Raw genomic sequence first — 16023 nt, 5'->3', positions numbered from 1 at the left:
TCCCGGTGTGAATCGCTTCCATTGTTGTCCATCTGACGTTCGCCTCTCTCTGCTCCCTTTAAATCTCTGTTCTAGGAGCTTTTGAAATGGGTGTCTACGCTGACGTTCGGTGCATCCCCTTTCTTCTGTACTCGTTCTGTTTTTTTTCCCTTTGCCTTCGCGATCGGTCGAGGATTGCGTGTGGGGGGGGCATGGCTGTTTTGCGATATGGACGTTCCTCTACATCGATGACGGACATCCAAGAAACGAAAATGCATCACCACGTCAGTGGAAAAAAAAAAGAAGAGGCGGCGATGGGGTAAAGGAGAGCAACAACAACAGATGAGGCCCCTTGTCGCTACTTTTTTCTTCAATTTCCCTTCTCTATATGTGTGTGTGAAGGTGGAACCGTCGATTTCAGCAGCACAACCAATAAAAGAGGAAGAGGAAGAGGGGCGAAAAAAAAACGAAGACCAACGGGGGAGGGCACAGAGAAGCGAGCGAGCGTATGCGGCTGCGGACACCTTTTCTTTTGCGTTTTTTTTTTTTGCTTGCCGGGGTGGCGCCCTATTTACCTCTGTGCCCTCTTCAACGCGTCGTCTTGCGCGCCACCCCTTTTACTGTTGCTCATTTCGCACCATTCGTGACTTTTTCTTGCTCGATTTGCCTTTCGGCCTCCCTTCCCGCCCCCTCCTCCTCTGTCTGTCTGTCTGCCTGTTTGGTTCTTTGCTTTCAGCTACCTCACCGAGCGTACTGTGAACGCGAAAGAGAAAGACTCCACATGCGCGTCCACGTGCGAAAGATAACGTCCTTCCCCCATCGACACTCACAGACGCTCTCCGGTCGTCAGTAAAACACAAAAAAGCAGAGACGTTCATTGAGAGAGAGGGCCTCTTTAGGCCGTGAAGTGGCGGTAAGGAAGCTGTTACATGTGCGTGTGTGCGTTGGTGTGTTGTTCCCACTTCCCCTTTTTTGGGTACTTCTTTTTTCACCGTTTCGTTTTTTTTTTAAGGTGTCTGTCTTCCGTATATAGTTTTTTACAACGCTCTTCGAGACGTCCATACGGATTTTTCGCCTCGCGGCCCCTCTTTTTCTGCCTGACACCCGCGCATAGGCATACATACAGACGCACACAGATTTGCGCTCGCTTTCTTAGGCTTCTGTGCCTGTGCGCGTGTATATGTGTGCGCTCTAGGTGGTGACGTGAGAAAAAGAGAGTGGACGGGGTGGGGTGGGGCGAGGGTACCATAGCACATTGCCCTCAACGAAAATATCGTCAGGGATGGTGGTGAGGAATCAACGAGAGGAAGTCAATCTTATATCGTAGCCGACCCCTTTTTTTCTGTTTGCTGGCTTGTGCATTCGCACCCCGACACACACACACACACATACATACACGAGCGAAAAAAAAAAGAAACTGCCAACTCGTCTCTGCGTCCTCTTTCTATATAGAGATATTTGCCTTCTTCACCTTATCGAACGTATGGAACGCATTATTTGTGTTGAGTGTCATTCTCATTCACTTCGACCTTTGTTTCGACCTTTTTCTCCACCTCTATACCCCTCTGCGCTTAATATCCAAAGCAGATCTGAAAAGAATATGTATAAATAAATAATATATATATATATATATATATAAAGGACTTGACGCACAGCGAGCAGTCCGCCCGTGCACGCTCCGACAGGCGCGCGTAAAATATACAACTCTCATATGGCCGCTTCTCTCGTCGACTCGGGCACGCGTGTTGTAGACATGAAGAGGAGGGGATAATGTGTGTATGTGTGTGTGTGTGAGGGGCCGCAATAGCTGTGGCTACTCTTCCCACGGCATGACTCCTTCTTTTGTTGTGGGCTATCGTTCCCCTCTGATCCTCTCACAACTCCGTCCAAAGAACCCATTTTACCCATCGCTGTGGCCGCGCATCTGTGAATAGGAGACGGCGAAGAACTCGACCAGACTGCTCGTCGCAAACAAACAGAGAAAGATGCATTGCCACGAGCCGCCTCTGCCACCACCGATTTCTGTCGACGCACAACTGAGCGCCTTTCGCCGTTTTCTTCTCCCCTTCGTGTTGCTGATCCTCTGCCTCTCCCTCCTGTAGATCCCCTGGCCTGCCCCCTTTTTCTTGCTACTCTCTGCCTATGCACTCCGTGTGTGTCCCTCGCTCGCTCATGTGCACCTCCCTCCGTCCACCTGCGCGGCTTCACGAAAGAGGAGGAGGATACGGGAGGTGGCGCGCACAGGATCACGTCGCTTATGCGTGGAATGGTGAGAGCTGGCCGTGGTGAAAGCTCTGTCGCCTGAACCGCAACCAAACTTGCTCTCTCGCACACGTGCCGGCCACCTTTTTTTTCCTGACCACCACGCCTTCGGCTGACGTTGCAGGACAGCTACCCAAGAGGGCGACTTGTAAGAGTAGCGAGCAAGAGAAGAAGACTGTGCAGCACAGGCAACGTGATCCCCCTTCTCTTCCCGTGACCTTCTTTTCCCGTTTCTCGCATTCTTGCCCACTGTCACGCGCACAATATCTGTTGCTCTGCCACTTTTACGTCACGCACGCTCGTCGCTCCTGCGGCGCTGTTTTGAGTTTCAAGTCCGCGAAAAAGGCGCAACTCGTGAAGCGCACAGCAGTCCTTCACAGAGATCAAGAAGGGATAATCAGTGCGCTCCTGTGCTCTCGTTCTCGTCCCCTCGGCTGCCTCCTCTCTCTGCACATACATGTGGCTATGATCTCTGGACGGGGCGGTCACCTCTCTCTTCGCATTCAGATTTTAGGCTCTCCTCCTGCTCCTCAGAGTCCATGCTACGCCACTCATATGCGACGCTGCGACGAAAAGCGTCGACTGTGCTGAAGGGGCATCTCAATCCCCTCGAGGCTCTCACACAGATGCAATTAGGCATGACACCATCCCTTCCTCTCCAACGCGGCTTCCTGCTGGAGCACTGCGAGCGGCAGCTGGAGAGTCTCGGCATCACTGAGGCAAAGCTTCTCGCCATGGACGGGCGGCTATGCACTCAACTGACGAAACGAATCGTGTATCAGCTCTACCTTTCCGTCCCGTTCCGGGTGTTCACGTTTGACATGGAGTTTACTGGGCCGCCTGTGTTCACAGCGGACGGGCCGACGGAGGACATCACGGAGCTGGGGCTGTACTCACCTCTTCTCGATGAAACGTTTTCATGCCTTGTTAAACCTGTCTGCGGGCGCAAGCAGGGGTCGGGGGTCGAGGAGCTGACACACATTACGGACGCCATGCTGGAAAAGGAGGGCATCCCGTTTGTTGAGGCGTGGCAGCAGTTCCTCAAGTTTGTGCATACGCCGCAGCCAGATGAACTTCCGGGCTCCGAGAAGCGCATACTGCTGCTCTCTCACGGTGGAAAGCTGGCGGATGTATCGCTGATCAAGTGGACACTCGAGAAGTTCCACATGGATCTCCCGTCCAGTTTTGTCTTCGGAGATACGATTCACCTCATCCGGGATGCACACCGACGACGGCCCGTCACCGTGGATAAGCACCCACCGTCGTGGAAGTTAATGGATCTCGTCCAGTGGCTGCACATACCCACCACGTTGCCAGCCCATCGGGCCGGCAATGATGCTCGTATGACGTGGGACGCTCTGCATCACACGCTACTCCGCTACGGCGACGATGAAATGACGCCGCGCGAGCAGCTCGTGCCGCGCTTTTTCGATGTGGAGGCGAAGCAGCTCCTGCGCGAGCACACAGCGCGACAGGCGCGAGAAAAGGACCCGCTTGCCTTGGATGAAACGTTCCTCTTGGCCGATGCGTCGAGCTCAGCTTCAGCGGAGTACGCGGACAGCAGCGGTACTGGCCACTCCGCGCATCATAGCACCTCATCTGTCTCTGGCAAGTCTGGCACGAGTGGGCCAACGACAGACTTGCTCGATCTAAATTTCGACGACATCTTTAGTGAGCAGAGTCAGGCAAGTGCCAAAGCACCTATTGAGGAGTTCAAGCTGGAGGACGAGGAGGATCTGTGCAGCGGTGATGCCACTGAAGCAAGTGGCGTCACCGCTTCTCAAGCGTTGCCATCCAAGACCACGAGCTGCCCTGCAGCGGTTTCTGTGGGCACTGGAGGAGAGAAGGATGCCGGTGATGCAAAGGCGGCACCCGCATCCGGGCTGTCACCCACACATGAAACGGGGACGGCCACCCCAGGCGGGCGAAAAAGGAAGGTGCCGAGCTCACTGCGTGGCAAAGGGGCCTCTGAGAAGGAGAGCAATCGCAGTGGCTGCGCGAGCGACGACGGTCGTAGGGAGGTGAGTGACCTCTCCAGTGCCGCAGACACCCCTGCTGCTGTCTTCTTTGTTTGAAGGGAAGGGGTCAAGAAGGCTCTCTGCAGATTGCATCGCTCACTAATGGAAGCGGCATCGCAAGCCACGCCCCTGCTTGCTTGCACGCACGCACGGGTACGCGCACGCTGCTACAAGAGGACCCAGAGAGTGGATGCGATACGTATGAGTGGTGCCGCGTTCTTCACTCCCCATCGCTGATGCACAAGCAGAGTGCCCATGACGGTGTGTGTGTGTGTGCATATGTGCGTGTGTATGCGCAACAGGATGCCGAGCCCTCGTCCAACACAGAAGTGAAATATATACACGCAGCGAAAAGGGCCCCTCTTCACCCCAAGCGAAAAGATGCGATGCTGGCACCATTTAACGGCGTGACTCTCGCAGTGACGCTGGGCCAGGTTTGCCCTAACCGCGCTTAGACTCTCTTCACAGTCGCAAGTGATGCTGGGCATGCCGTGTCGGTGTGCCATGCATCGATCTATGTGTACATCGGGCGGCTCATCACGTATCTCCTTCCTCACCATCGTCATCGGCTCCCCTCTCTTTCCCCCCTCCCCCGTTTCCCAACGATGCCTTCCCCTCTGCCCCCTCTGCCGCATGCACGAGCGGCTTCTCCTCGCTTCTTTCCACATGGTGCGTGCCCGTGTACCTGTCCCTTATCCCCCCTTTCTACTCTGCCTGTCTAGTAGGCACCGCATGGATTCAGCGCCCTCTTGCCGACGTTCGACTCTCCTGCGTTTTTTTTTCCGGTTTCCCTCTCCTCTCCTTCTCCGTTTCCACCTTGCAGAGGCGGCGCTCTACACAAGGGGAGGGCAGAGGGTGTTGTCTGTGTGTGCTTCAGTGTGGCACGCGTATGTATGCGTGTGCGCGAGGGGGTCCTTCCTGTACAGCACATCGTAACGAAGCGACATACAAGCAGTAGCGGATCGTGCTTTACCCTCTTTATTCCCCTCCGTTGCCAAGCACGTCTCGCGTGAGTCATGTCCTTTCGTGAATTGCGCTCTTTCTCGGAGGCGATGCGCCTCCTCGGCTACCCGCGGCTGATTAGCATGGAGTCTTTCCGCGAGCCGAATGTGGAGCTGGTTGCGGACTGTCTTCACTGGCTTATCATTCGCTATGAGCCGTCCGCGGAGGTCACGTTCAACATCGAGCGGGAGCACAACCGCGTTACATTCTTCAAGCAGGTGTGCGAGATCGCCCTCGCCAAGGGGCGGATCAAGCTCAACGTGAAGAAGCTCTACCAGGCAGACGGGCATGCTGTGCAGGAGATGCTGAAGCTTGCCCATGTGCTGAGGAAGGCAATGAAGGCAACGGACACTGAGGAGCCCGATTTCACCGCACTGCAGCAGATGGCGGCGCAGAAGAACGTGAGCGACGCCAAGGCTGTGCAGCAGCTGTGCAGTGAACTGACAGCGGACGGCAGCAGTCTCTTCTTCTTGGTGGAGACAGAGCTAAACTCGCGCGGTGACCGCCAGCGCATCTTGTCTCGTGCCACCGAGGTCGGCGAGTTTGAGCGCCGACTTCGGGAGCTGCTCACGAGCGTCGCCCAGCAGGTGGAGCAGTATCAGCAAAGTATTATCAACCTCAGCGCGGACGAGAGCAACTTGGAGCAGAAGATCGAGAACAAGAAGGCACATCTGGAGCGCGCCCAGAAGCAGTACAAAAGTGCGATGGCCACGAACCCCGCTTTCCTCAAAGAGTACGAGCACCACGAGAAGAAGTTGCAGGCGCAGTTCGTCAACTACCTCGAGCAGTATCGAAACTTGGAGTTTCTGGAGCACCAGGTCGCCAAGTACAACGCCAAGGAGGATGCCATGCTCGAGGAGCAGGAGACAAAGCTGAAGGTGATGCGAGAGCGACTGCGCAAGGAGGAGCTGAAGAACATCCGTGCAGACAGCTCGGGGCACCGTCCAAGTGGGCGTCGCGGCGTCGGGGACGGCGGAAGCCTGACGTCGGCGATGAGCGACGGCGAAGATAAGGGGTACGACTACGCCCCTCGCGTGAACGGTGGAGTGCGCATCCGGAACGCCGCCGAGGAGGACAGCAGCGGCGACGAGTCCACCTCCTCGGGTGATGAGAGCGACAGTGACGACAGCAGGCCGCGTAAGCAGAGCGCTCACATGCAGCAAGAGCAGCGACGGCCGCAGAATGCCATCGGCCACAGCCGTGCGCCGCTCGCTCGCGGCGGCGCCGTGAGCAGCGACGAAGGCAACCACGAGGAGGACGAGGAGTCGTTTATGAGTCAGATGCGTCGGCCGAGAGTGGCGACAGGGGCTCGGCCACCTGCCGCTGGAGGCGAGCGCCCACGTTATCCCACCAACAATACTACCGACAGCGACTCCTCTTCCGACGACCCAGACAGCAGTGAGTTGTCTACCTCGACTAGTAGCGGTGAGTTTAGCAGCGACGACGCCAGTGACTACAGCGGCTCCGACGACAGCGATATTTAGACGCATACTTTTTATCGCGGCGCTCTCGCGCGTGCCGGCGCATGCCGGCGCACACGCCGGGAGCGGACCCTCGCCGCTGGCAGCGGCACGGCACTGACCATGGCTGCTTTCCGGTGACTTCGTAGGTCTTGGCTGGGTGCACTCTGCACAGCGCGGGTGGCTTTACGCGTTGGATGGTGCGAGTGCAGCCTCTCTTGTATATGGTGAACTACGATGTGCGCATGTGTGTGCTGCGCACCCTGCTGCATGGATGGCGCGCGCTACACCGTGTCGTGTAAACGCGGGAGCTGCGTACTCGCAAGCCTCGGAACCCTCGTATCTTTCACTTCGACGCGTATGACACTGTTTTCTGTGGCTTCCTCTTCGCGGCGGCACGGGGGGAAAGGCGATGATGAACTCAACAGGTGAGAGCAGAGTAAGGCATGTGCTCAGCACACCCCGCTTCCCCCCTCCTCCCTCTCCTCATCATGGGCTATCAAGTGCTGAAGTCCACGTGTTGCATTGACGGATGTTCTATAGACGGAGATCAGTGTGCTCTTCCTCCCCCCTTTTTTAATCTTCGTGTTTGCTTTCAGGTGCCGCTTGTTGACTCCTCTTCTGTTGCCTCGTATGATGGTGCATACCCACGCTCATGCACACGCTATGGCCGCGCCCCTTCTCGCATCTTTTCTCCTTCTTTCGGCCCCCCCTCCTCCTCCTCTCTGGCCCCTTTCACGCGCGAATGCACCTGACTGCTCACATCATTCTGTTCTGGTGTGCGCGTAGGTGTGTCCGTGGTATTACCGGACCCTCCTCCATTCCCCCCCTCCCCAATGGAAGGCGAAGAGTCAAAGAGGGTGAGGTGGTGGTGGTGGTGGGGAGAGCAACACTTGGTGCGACGCGCGTCCACTACCCGACCTTTTACTCGGCGCTCTTCATCCATGCACAGGAGCTCAGGAAACAGAGATGCTGCGCTCTGCTCGCCTGGCCTCGCAGAGGTGCAATGTGACCACCGTGTGGTGGGGGTGGTGGACAGAGTGCCGAGTTCAGGCACACTGGTTCGAGGCGTCTCTGCGGCATCATCCCTCCCTTGAAAAAAGTGAGTCGCCGCCCTCTGCATCTTTCCCCAGGAATCCCCCCTCCCCTGATACCACCTCTCTCTTCTCTCGACCTCTGCACACACGGGTTGGTGCTGGTGCGCGTGTGCGCGTCCTCTATTCCACACACGCCGTCTCCCCCCCTCCCCCTGCCCCGGCGCTCTCGATGGCAGAGTCTGCGATCATAAACCCAATCAACTCTCCCTCACGGGCTGCCCCCACATCGACTTTGTACCAGACACTCCTCTTCCTTCTCTTCTCGTCGTCGGAGGGGACCGACATTCTCATAGATCGCTTCTTTTCCGGTGCCGTGCGAGTTTTCCATCTTCCTCTCCGATCCTCTTTTCTCCCAACGCGATTCGTCCATCATGCAGCAGACGCCCTCCGACTGCGTTGCCAGCTTCAAGCTGATCCTGGTCGGCGATGGTGGCACGGGTAAGACGACTTTTGTGAAGCGTCACTTGACCGGCGAGTTCGAGAAGCGTTACGTCGCCACCGTTGGTGTTGACGTGCACCCGCTGACCTTCCACACGAATCGCGGCAAGATCTGCTTCAACTGCTGGGACACTGCTGGCCAGGAGAAGTTCGGTGGTCTGCGCGATGGCTATTATGTGGAGGGCCAGTGCGCTATCATCATGTTCGACGTGACCAGCCGCAACACGTACAAGAACGTGCCGAACTGGTACCGCGACATCACACGCGTGTGCGACAACATTCCCATCGTGTTGGTAGGCAACAAGGTAGACTGCGCGGACCGTCAGGTGAAGGCGAAGATGATCACTTTCCACCGAAAGAAGGGTCTCCAGTATTACGACATATCGGCCAAGTCGAACTATAACTTCGAGAAGCCGTTCGTGTGGCTGGCAAAGAAGCTCGCCAACGATCCCGATCTGATGCTGGTGGAGGTGCCGATGCTGGACACTGATGTGGTTGCTCTCACGGCTGAGCAGGTGGCCGCGCTGGAGGCGGAGCAGCAGGCCATGGCGAACGCGCCACTTCCCATGGGCGATGACGAGTGAGCTGTCCACTCCTCCCCCTCCCCCTCATCCACCACCTTTGCGTGTACATGACATTCACGCACGCTGTACGTTGTGCGCTGCGCTCGTGTTTAAGTGTCCACATCTGGTCGGCAGTCTCCTCCCCTCCCTCTCTTCGTCGTTGGCAGCGTCGTGTTTCTTCTCTTCTTTTTTTATGTGTTAGTGTGACCCCCCTCCTTCCCCTATTCTCTCTCCCCCTCTTTCCTCTGGACACCACCCCTTCTTCTTTCCTGCCTTCACGGAAGACGAGAGGGGGGCCATAGGCAACAGAAAAAAAGTGGGGAGGGGGGACGGAGGAAGGGTCTCTCTCACACACACGCACACCACATAAATGAAGCGATGGGCAAAAAAAAAGCGCAGGTGAGAGGATGAACGCACACAGAGAGAGGGAGAGAGAGAGACAGACAGAGCGCCACGCCGAATCTCATCTTTCTTTGTTCACACGAACTATAAAGACAAGCAAACACAGAAAAGGCGCCCATGGAGGTGAGCTCTACAGAAGACACGCGTACACACTTGCGTTGTGGCAATCGAAGTCTATCTTCTCCCCCTTCTCTTCACTTCTACTTCTTTGCGTGTGTGTGTGAGGAGGAGGAGGGGGGTATGTGTGTTTGTTTGTGTGTCTTTCTCGCTGTGTGCATGTATGTGTTAACGGTGCTCAGACTGCCTGCATGCGCGAGCTTGTGTTCTGAAGCGCGGATGTGCGTTACGGTGCGGCCCCCTTCCAGTTTTTAGTAGCCTGATGCCGTGCGTGAAGCACAACTCTACTGACCTATTTTTTTTTTAAAGTTTGGCCTCTCCTCCCTTTTGCCTCTTTCCCGACAGCTTCTTGCCCTCTCTCTCTCTCTCGGTTGCCGCCGTGAGGTCGTGAGACTTGCCTTTGCCTGCCGTGCTGTCCCTTCTGCACCAGGCTGTGGTGCCTTTGAAGGCGGATGCGTACGCGTCGGCTACTCGAGGCGCGATTAGCGTAAGAACGCACTGAAGTCGTTTATGTGGGGGGGAGCAAGGCTGCGGTGGGGACAGTTGACACAGACAAGTAAGGCCTCGCCATTCCTTTTTCTCAATACCTCTACTCCCCGTGTCGTTGAGGCTCCTCCCTCGCTATCACGCATCGGAGCACATCACTCTACTTGATGCTCCACACCAGCGCCTACACCCGACATGCACGTGCAAGCTGACAGATAACAGTTATAAGGTGAAAAAGAGAAACCAAACCGATATTAAAAGCGAAGAAAAAGTTCCACAACGCGTGTAAACAACGCGCAGGAGGCGAAAAGGCCTGCACACGCCACTCTGGAAACGAGAGGAGATGCGTGGGTGGCGCTGCTGGCCGTCTCACGCATTGTCGTCTGCAGTTTCTCTTGTTGTCATTCATGTTTCGTCTCCATTGGGGCGGGGCGAGGGGGAGAGGCGGGCGAGAGTGGGCAGGTTGGCACTCCGCGCAGGTGCTGCATCTTGGCCATGCTGCGACACTTCCTCGCGTGAATCGGGCGCAGCTCGAACCCTTCCCTCGTTTTCCTCGTCACGTTGCACCTCCTCGACGCAGTCTAGTCTTGGTATACCTTGCGCAGGTATACGAGAGGGGGCGGACACAAAGTGAGGTTCGCCTACACACAGAGGCCTGATCAGACTTGGGGAGGCGGGGCCCCGTAGCGCAAAGCTTGTGAATGTGCTCGCTTCTCGACGCTCACTGCCTCCCTTGCCCTGGCTGGTGCAGACAGAGAGAGGGGAGGGGGCATGGGATCACTGGTGGAGTACCCGTCAGACGTCTTCTGCCCGCTTGCGGTCGAAGCGCGTACTCTGCACCAACCCAACTCTCACACCCACCCACCTCCTGCACATGTGTATTGCGGCTTCTTTCCATCCTTTTTTTTTGTGTGTGCGGGAGCGTACCGTGGTGCCACGAGGCGTGACACGCCGCTGCCTGCGGGAAATTTCCACGCCGAGGCGCCAATCTCGCAAGCAGGCCGGTTCACGGAGAGGTAGAAAAGGCTCGCACGAGCGCTTCTCCTCGGCGCTTACTCTTCCTTTCACATCCACCTGCACACACGAGCGCGTTCCCATCAAGCATAGAGGTCGACATACACATATGCGTGAATGTGCGAAGTGCAGACCAGCAAAGCGTCAGAAGAACAGATTACTGTGCGGAGGTGCGGCGCCACTGGAAAGTGAAGAGGAGTACTAAGCTGAAGCGCCACCGCCACACCTTCGCCCCTCTTACACCTCCTCTCCTTTCTTCGCCCGTAGCCCGGACTCCGGTCCCTTCTACGCGCGCGTACACAGACGTGCCCGCTACGAGGAGAAGGGAGAGACGTGCACGGAATCGCAGGTACGCATAAGAAACACCGCCATAAAGTAGCTGTGGTGAGAAGAGGGTCAGTCATGACCAGTAACGTCTCTGCTGCCGCTGTGGAGGCACGCAGCGCGTGCCCGATCACACGTACTCATCAGCGCTTCCTTCTTCGTTCTCTCGAGTTCACGCAGCAGTACGCACCCATGTACCGGTGCCGAATGGAGTCGCAGTACGCGTCTGCTCTGCGCGCCATCCAGCGCATTGTGCGCGAGGATTCCCGGTACGGCCCAGAGGCCTGCGCCACCACCCCCAGGCGCGTGCTTGAGCTGCGGCCTGGCGAGTCAGCTGTCTGCGTCGGCATCGTGTACAAGAACATGAAGCTGCTGCCGCGTTTCCTCGACGAGTATCAGAGTGAGCTTGTCCGCATCGACGCGGGCGACGACGACAATGAAGAGGAGAGTGGCGCTGTGGAGGCCGCCCCTCTCGACCGATCCGCGGACGCTGCAGTCTCTACCGCGCACCGCAACGACGAGGTGGAAGAGGGTATGAGCAGCGACGGGCAGGCGCTTGCGGCAGCTGATGAGCACTACAGCGTGTGCAGCAGTGCTGATGAGCTGATGCTGGAAGACAGCAGCGGCCGTGTTCTGCTGCAGGGACTCGACGCTGAGCGCTTCTGCACTGGGGTCGTGCTGGGCATCTATGGTACCCTGCTCCTCAATGGCAGCGTTAACGTGCTCCGCTACGCCTTCAGCGGGGACTTGCGCTCCACGTTTGTTCCGCGTCCGCTGATCACCTGCGCAAGCCCGTGCTACATCGCTTTTGTAAGCGGACTAAACGTTAACATCCCACGCGACAGTAGCAGAGAAGAGCAGGCTGCGGCGTCGCGCGCGTGGGCGTCGCTGGAGCTGCTGGCCGACTTCTTGTGTGGCAACACGGGTAACGCCTCCTTGCGAGCGAAGGCAATGTGCGTCTCGCGACTGGTGATTGGAGGCGACAGTATTGCTCCCACCGACGAGCTGAAGCTCAAGAAGAAGGTAAAGCTGGACCCATCTGACCACGTGCGACTCAATGACGACAAAGCACAGGTGAGCACGGTCACCTCTGCTGCGCTAATGCGGCAGCTGGACACGTTGCTGGAGCGCATTGTGTGCAGCGTGGAAGTGGAGCTGATGCCGGGCGCCAACGACATGTCCGATGCGTTTCAGCCGCAGCAGCCGCTGCATCCCTTGCTGCTCCCCAGAGCGGCCAAGCACTCGACACTGCGACTTGTCTCGAATCCGTTCTGCTTCACCGCGCAGCCGCCCGCCACGACCACCGCCGAGTTGGAGGTGAGGTGCGAGGAGAACGGGGAGTCGGGGGTCAAGAAGCACAGGGCCGAGGTGGCCGACGGAGTCAACTTCTTCGTGACGTCAGGGCAGAACATCAACGACGTGGCCCGTGAGTCGCGCTTTCCGAGGCGACTGGACACCATGTGCATGGTGGTGGTTTCTGGCTGCGCCTGTCCGACGGCCCCCAACACCCTCTTCAGTTACCCTTTCCGCAACCACGACCCTTTCCTCTTCCAGCACACACCGCACTGCGTGGTGGCTTGCGATCAGCCACAGTTCGAGACGCGATACGCAACACTCGACGAGCTCCACGAGGAGACTCACCACAGTTTTTCAGGACCAGGAGCGCTATCGCTGCAGTTGAGGGCGAAGTCGAGCGCGGCGCCCGTGAAGGACAAGGAGAGCCAGGCTGCTCGTGCAGAGGCTGGCGTGCGTCTGATCTGCGTGCCGTCGTTTGCCCGCTCTGGGGCGCTGGTCTTGGTGGACGTGAACTCGCCAACGCTGGAAGCAACTGTCGTGACCTTCTCGGTACCGTGAGATGAAAGGAGGGCGGTAGCGGCAGATGAGCCGGGTGCGTGCGCGTTTGTGCGCCCTTTCGTGGTTTAGCGTGTGGGTGGTATTGAGGTCGTGTGCCGTGGCAGCTGTGACTGATGATCGACCGTCGCGGATGTTGCGTATTCAGGTCGGCGTACTGGCGAGCAGTGAGGATAATCGAGGCTTCTCTTTGCGCGGAGGGTTTCTGCGTACGGAGTGCAGAAGGCATCCAAAGCTATTGCGACACAACCGTGGCTGTGATGGCTGCTCTGTCCGTTGGGGGCTTCGCCGCGCGTGACGAGAACGGGAAGTATTTTCTCGAAAGAGTGGCCGTCTGTGAACCATCGACACCGGTGGCGCTGATGTCGATCGAACTTCTCTACCCATCACCCCTTTCCGTGTCGTACACACATACTGTGACAGGCGCGTCCTCTCACGAAAGCAGCGAAGCGCAAGGCCACTCTGCTATGCGCTATCTCACCGACTCGTGCGCGTCATGTGCAGGGGTGCGCGCTGCTTCTCCGTGCTCAGTCTCAAGTAGGGTGCCGCTTGCCAAACTTGCCGACTCGCCCTTCAGCATCAGCGCAGCATGGCGACTAACGGTGCGTATAGGTGTTGGCTTCGCCAACCACCTTTATTCTGCGTCCAATGCCGAGCACGAGGGACCTCCTCCACTCGCGTGCTCTGCCCTTCACGATGCTGCTCTTCTCCTTTCCTCATCGCTTTTTCTCCCGTTCTCTCTCTGTAACCCCCCCTCCCCCCCACACACTTCACTGACGCGCGCACACGCACGCGTCATCCTTCGAAAGGCTGTGAGACATCGCAGGACACCACCACCACCATCGCTACCGCCATCGCCATCACAGAGGTGTCTGCCTGTCTGTGTGTGTGTGTGTGTGCACTCCTCATTTCGCTTCTTTGACTGCCGGGGACGCCGCACCGCGTTTTTCTCACTTTTTCTATCTTCCTGCGCATCCACTCACCTTTCACTGTCATTGCGAAAGTTTTGCCGCTCTGTCTGTGCGTGGGTGCTCAAAAAAAAAGTCACGACCTTTTCTGCCCCCTCCCCCCTCCCCCCTTTCCCCAAGTGATTCCTGTGCATCTCACCGTCTATCCCACGCCTCTTCCTTCCTCGGGACGTGGCACTTTAGTAGCCTCCCTCCTTCAGCAGGTGTGTGTGCTTCCTCCCCTTCCGCCTCTTTACCATCAGCGGGCGTCGGTGTAGCACACAACTGACTCGATCGGTAGAAAGCCATGGAGAGCGAGGAGGCGCTTCCGACGATCGTTGTCCCGGGCCCGGAGCTACGGGAGAAGGTGGATGCCTTCGCTGCGCGTCTTAGTGCCTTGGAGCGGCGGAAAGCGGATGAGATGGTCGCTAAGCTGCTTGCCTCGAGCAAGCGCAATCAGTTCCTCTTCGTGGATACCTCGCACATTTTTTACCCTTACTTTCTGAGCAAGCTGACAGAGTTTCGCCAGCACCCAGAGCTGCGACCGCAGAGGCCGGGTACGCACAAGGAGAGCGACGGCGCAGCAGGCGGCGAAAAAGGGGCGGCAGCGACAACGACGAAGAACGGTACGATTACTCACACGATGGGCGGCACTGCCGGCGCCAAGAACGACCCGCAGCGCGAGGAGCTCCTGCGTCAGACCGAGGCAGAGGCACGGCGATACCTCGAGGACCCGTTTCCAAACCACTACTCCCTGGACCGGACGGCCGGCACTGTGGATGTGACGGCTCTGCTGATGGATGTTCTGTCGACGACAGCTCAGTACACCGCCAAGTATGGCGACAAGTTTCTCGCTGCCGTGCAGGGCAAGCAGCGGCACAATCCAATTTTTCACTTCCTCTACGAGGATGACGTGCGGCACGGCATGTTCCAGAAGCTGGTCGAGTCGTATCGCCGCATCTTGGCCTTTGATGAGGAGGAGACGGAGACGCGGCTGGAGAGCTTAGCGTCGCAGTCGTACCTGCTGGACACCGTTTGCGAGGAGAAGAAGAAATACACCAAGGCTGCCCTAGCTCGTCGGCGAGCCGCTTTGCTGACGGATGAAGAGCTGCGCGGACGCCTGCAGTGGACACTTTTTTCGGTGGTGAAGACATTTCGGTTGAGCGACTTGCAGCTAGACGGGCCGGTGCCTGAGACGGCAGCTTCCAAGCAGCGTCCGGCTCCGGCAGCGCATGCGAATTTTCTTTCCCCTGCACCTGCCCCCACCACCACGTCGAGAGCGACGGCAGCCGAAGCGCCGGTGGCTGTGACACCTGCTGCAGCCACAAGTGCCGGGCCAACCGCAGCCCGTGCCAATACGCTGCACCCTCCTGGCGCGGCATCGCCGTCTTTTGCACCGGTGTACATGAGCTCCACCCTGGTGAAAGGGACGGGGAGCAATGGAAAGCGACCGCGAGAGCGAGATGGGCAGAGAGAGGCTCATGGACGAAGCTGACTGCCGCCTCCCTCGCCACGCCTCCTCGCGCCCAACGGGGGGAGGGGAAGGGGTGATGACAAGTTGGAATGGAGGAAGCGCGTGTGTGCGCCGATTTAGGGGGAAGGTGCTCCTAATCAGAGCGCGCCCACCCGCGGCTGTCGAGCACCCAATTGTTATGTGGAGTGAGTTCCTGTGCGCGTGTGTCCGCAGCTTTTGTGTCCCCTACGTCTTTGCATCGCTAAGAACACATCCACACAACCGTAAGCGTAGGAGAGGACATCTCGACGGATGTCCTAAGAGGTGCAGCTCACCCTTTAAACGCCCCGGTCTGAGGATTCTTCGGCATTGCCTACATCTTCGCCACCGCTTCACGCGCTTATGGCGTGGGAGGGGGGGCATCAAGCTATGGCATCCGGCGCCTGTGCCTGCGCCGGCGCTGGCAAGGGCTCCGCGCCCACGGCGAAGGGGAGAAGGCCAGAGCGGTGCCTCGCGACGGGAGCCGGTGGTGAGGTCCTGCATGGCGGTGCGGCCTGCGCGATCGTGGGCTGTGGACGCGTGTGCTCCACCCGCTGGGCGTGCAGAGTGC

The 16023-nt window shown here is 58.0% G+C and overlaps 5 protein-coding genes across 5 annotated transcripts; all 5 read left to right on the top strand.

The window, feature by feature from the left end:
* Positions 1-2780: 2780 nt before the first annotated feature.
* On the top strand, positions 2781-4316 carry LSCM1_05349 (uncharacterized protein; the record flags this gene model as incomplete). The annotated part of the gene is made up of 1 exon (XM_067322820.1): positions 2781-4316. The coding sequence occupies one exon, from the start codon at positions 2781-2783 to the stop codon at positions 4314-4316; it is 1536 nt and encodes a 511-aa protein (XP_067178185.1).
* Positions 4317-5275: 959 nt separating this feature from the next.
* Positions 5276-6745, top strand: LSCM1_05348 (uncharacterized protein; the record flags this gene model as incomplete). The annotated part of the gene is made up of 1 exon (XM_067322819.1): positions 5276-6745. The coding sequence occupies one exon, from the start codon at positions 5276-5278 to the stop codon at positions 6743-6745; it is 1470 nt and encodes a 489-aa protein (XP_067178184.1).
* A 1444-nt stretch (positions 6746-8189) lies between these two features.
* Positions 8190-8840, top strand: LSCM1_05347 (uncharacterized protein; the record flags this gene model as incomplete). The annotated part of the gene is made up of 1 exon (XM_067322818.1): positions 8190-8840. The coding sequence occupies one exon, from the start codon at positions 8190-8192 to the stop codon at positions 8838-8840; it is 651 nt and encodes a 216-aa protein (XP_067178183.1).
* Positions 8841-11240: 2400 nt separating this feature from the next.
* Positions 11241-13016, top strand: LSCM1_05346 (uncharacterized protein; the record flags this gene model as incomplete). Its single annotated transcript, XM_067322817.1, has 1 exon — positions 11241-13016. One exon carries the CDS (start codon positions 11241-11243, stop codon positions 13014-13016), a length of 1776 nt encoding a protein of 591 aa, XP_067178182.1.
* A 1251-nt stretch (positions 13017-14267) lies between these two features.
* On the top strand, positions 14268-15455 carry LSCM1_05345 (uncharacterized protein; the record flags this gene model as incomplete). Its single annotated transcript, XM_067322816.1, has 1 exon — positions 14268-15455. One exon carries the CDS (start codon positions 14268-14270, stop codon positions 15453-15455), a length of 1188 nt encoding a protein of 395 aa, XP_067178181.1.
* Between the last annotated feature and the right edge of the window lie 568 nt (positions 15456-16023).

Source organism: Leishmania martiniquensis, chromosome 25 (genome assembly GCF_017916325.1).
Source record: "Leishmania martiniquensis isolate LSCM1 chromosome 25, whole genome shotgun sequence".
In the NCBI taxonomy this organism is placed as follows: domain Eukaryota; phylum Euglenozoa; class Kinetoplastea; order Trypanosomatida; family Trypanosomatidae; genus Leishmania; species Leishmania martiniquensis.
This window is presented reverse-complemented; position numbering and strand designations above follow the sequence as displayed.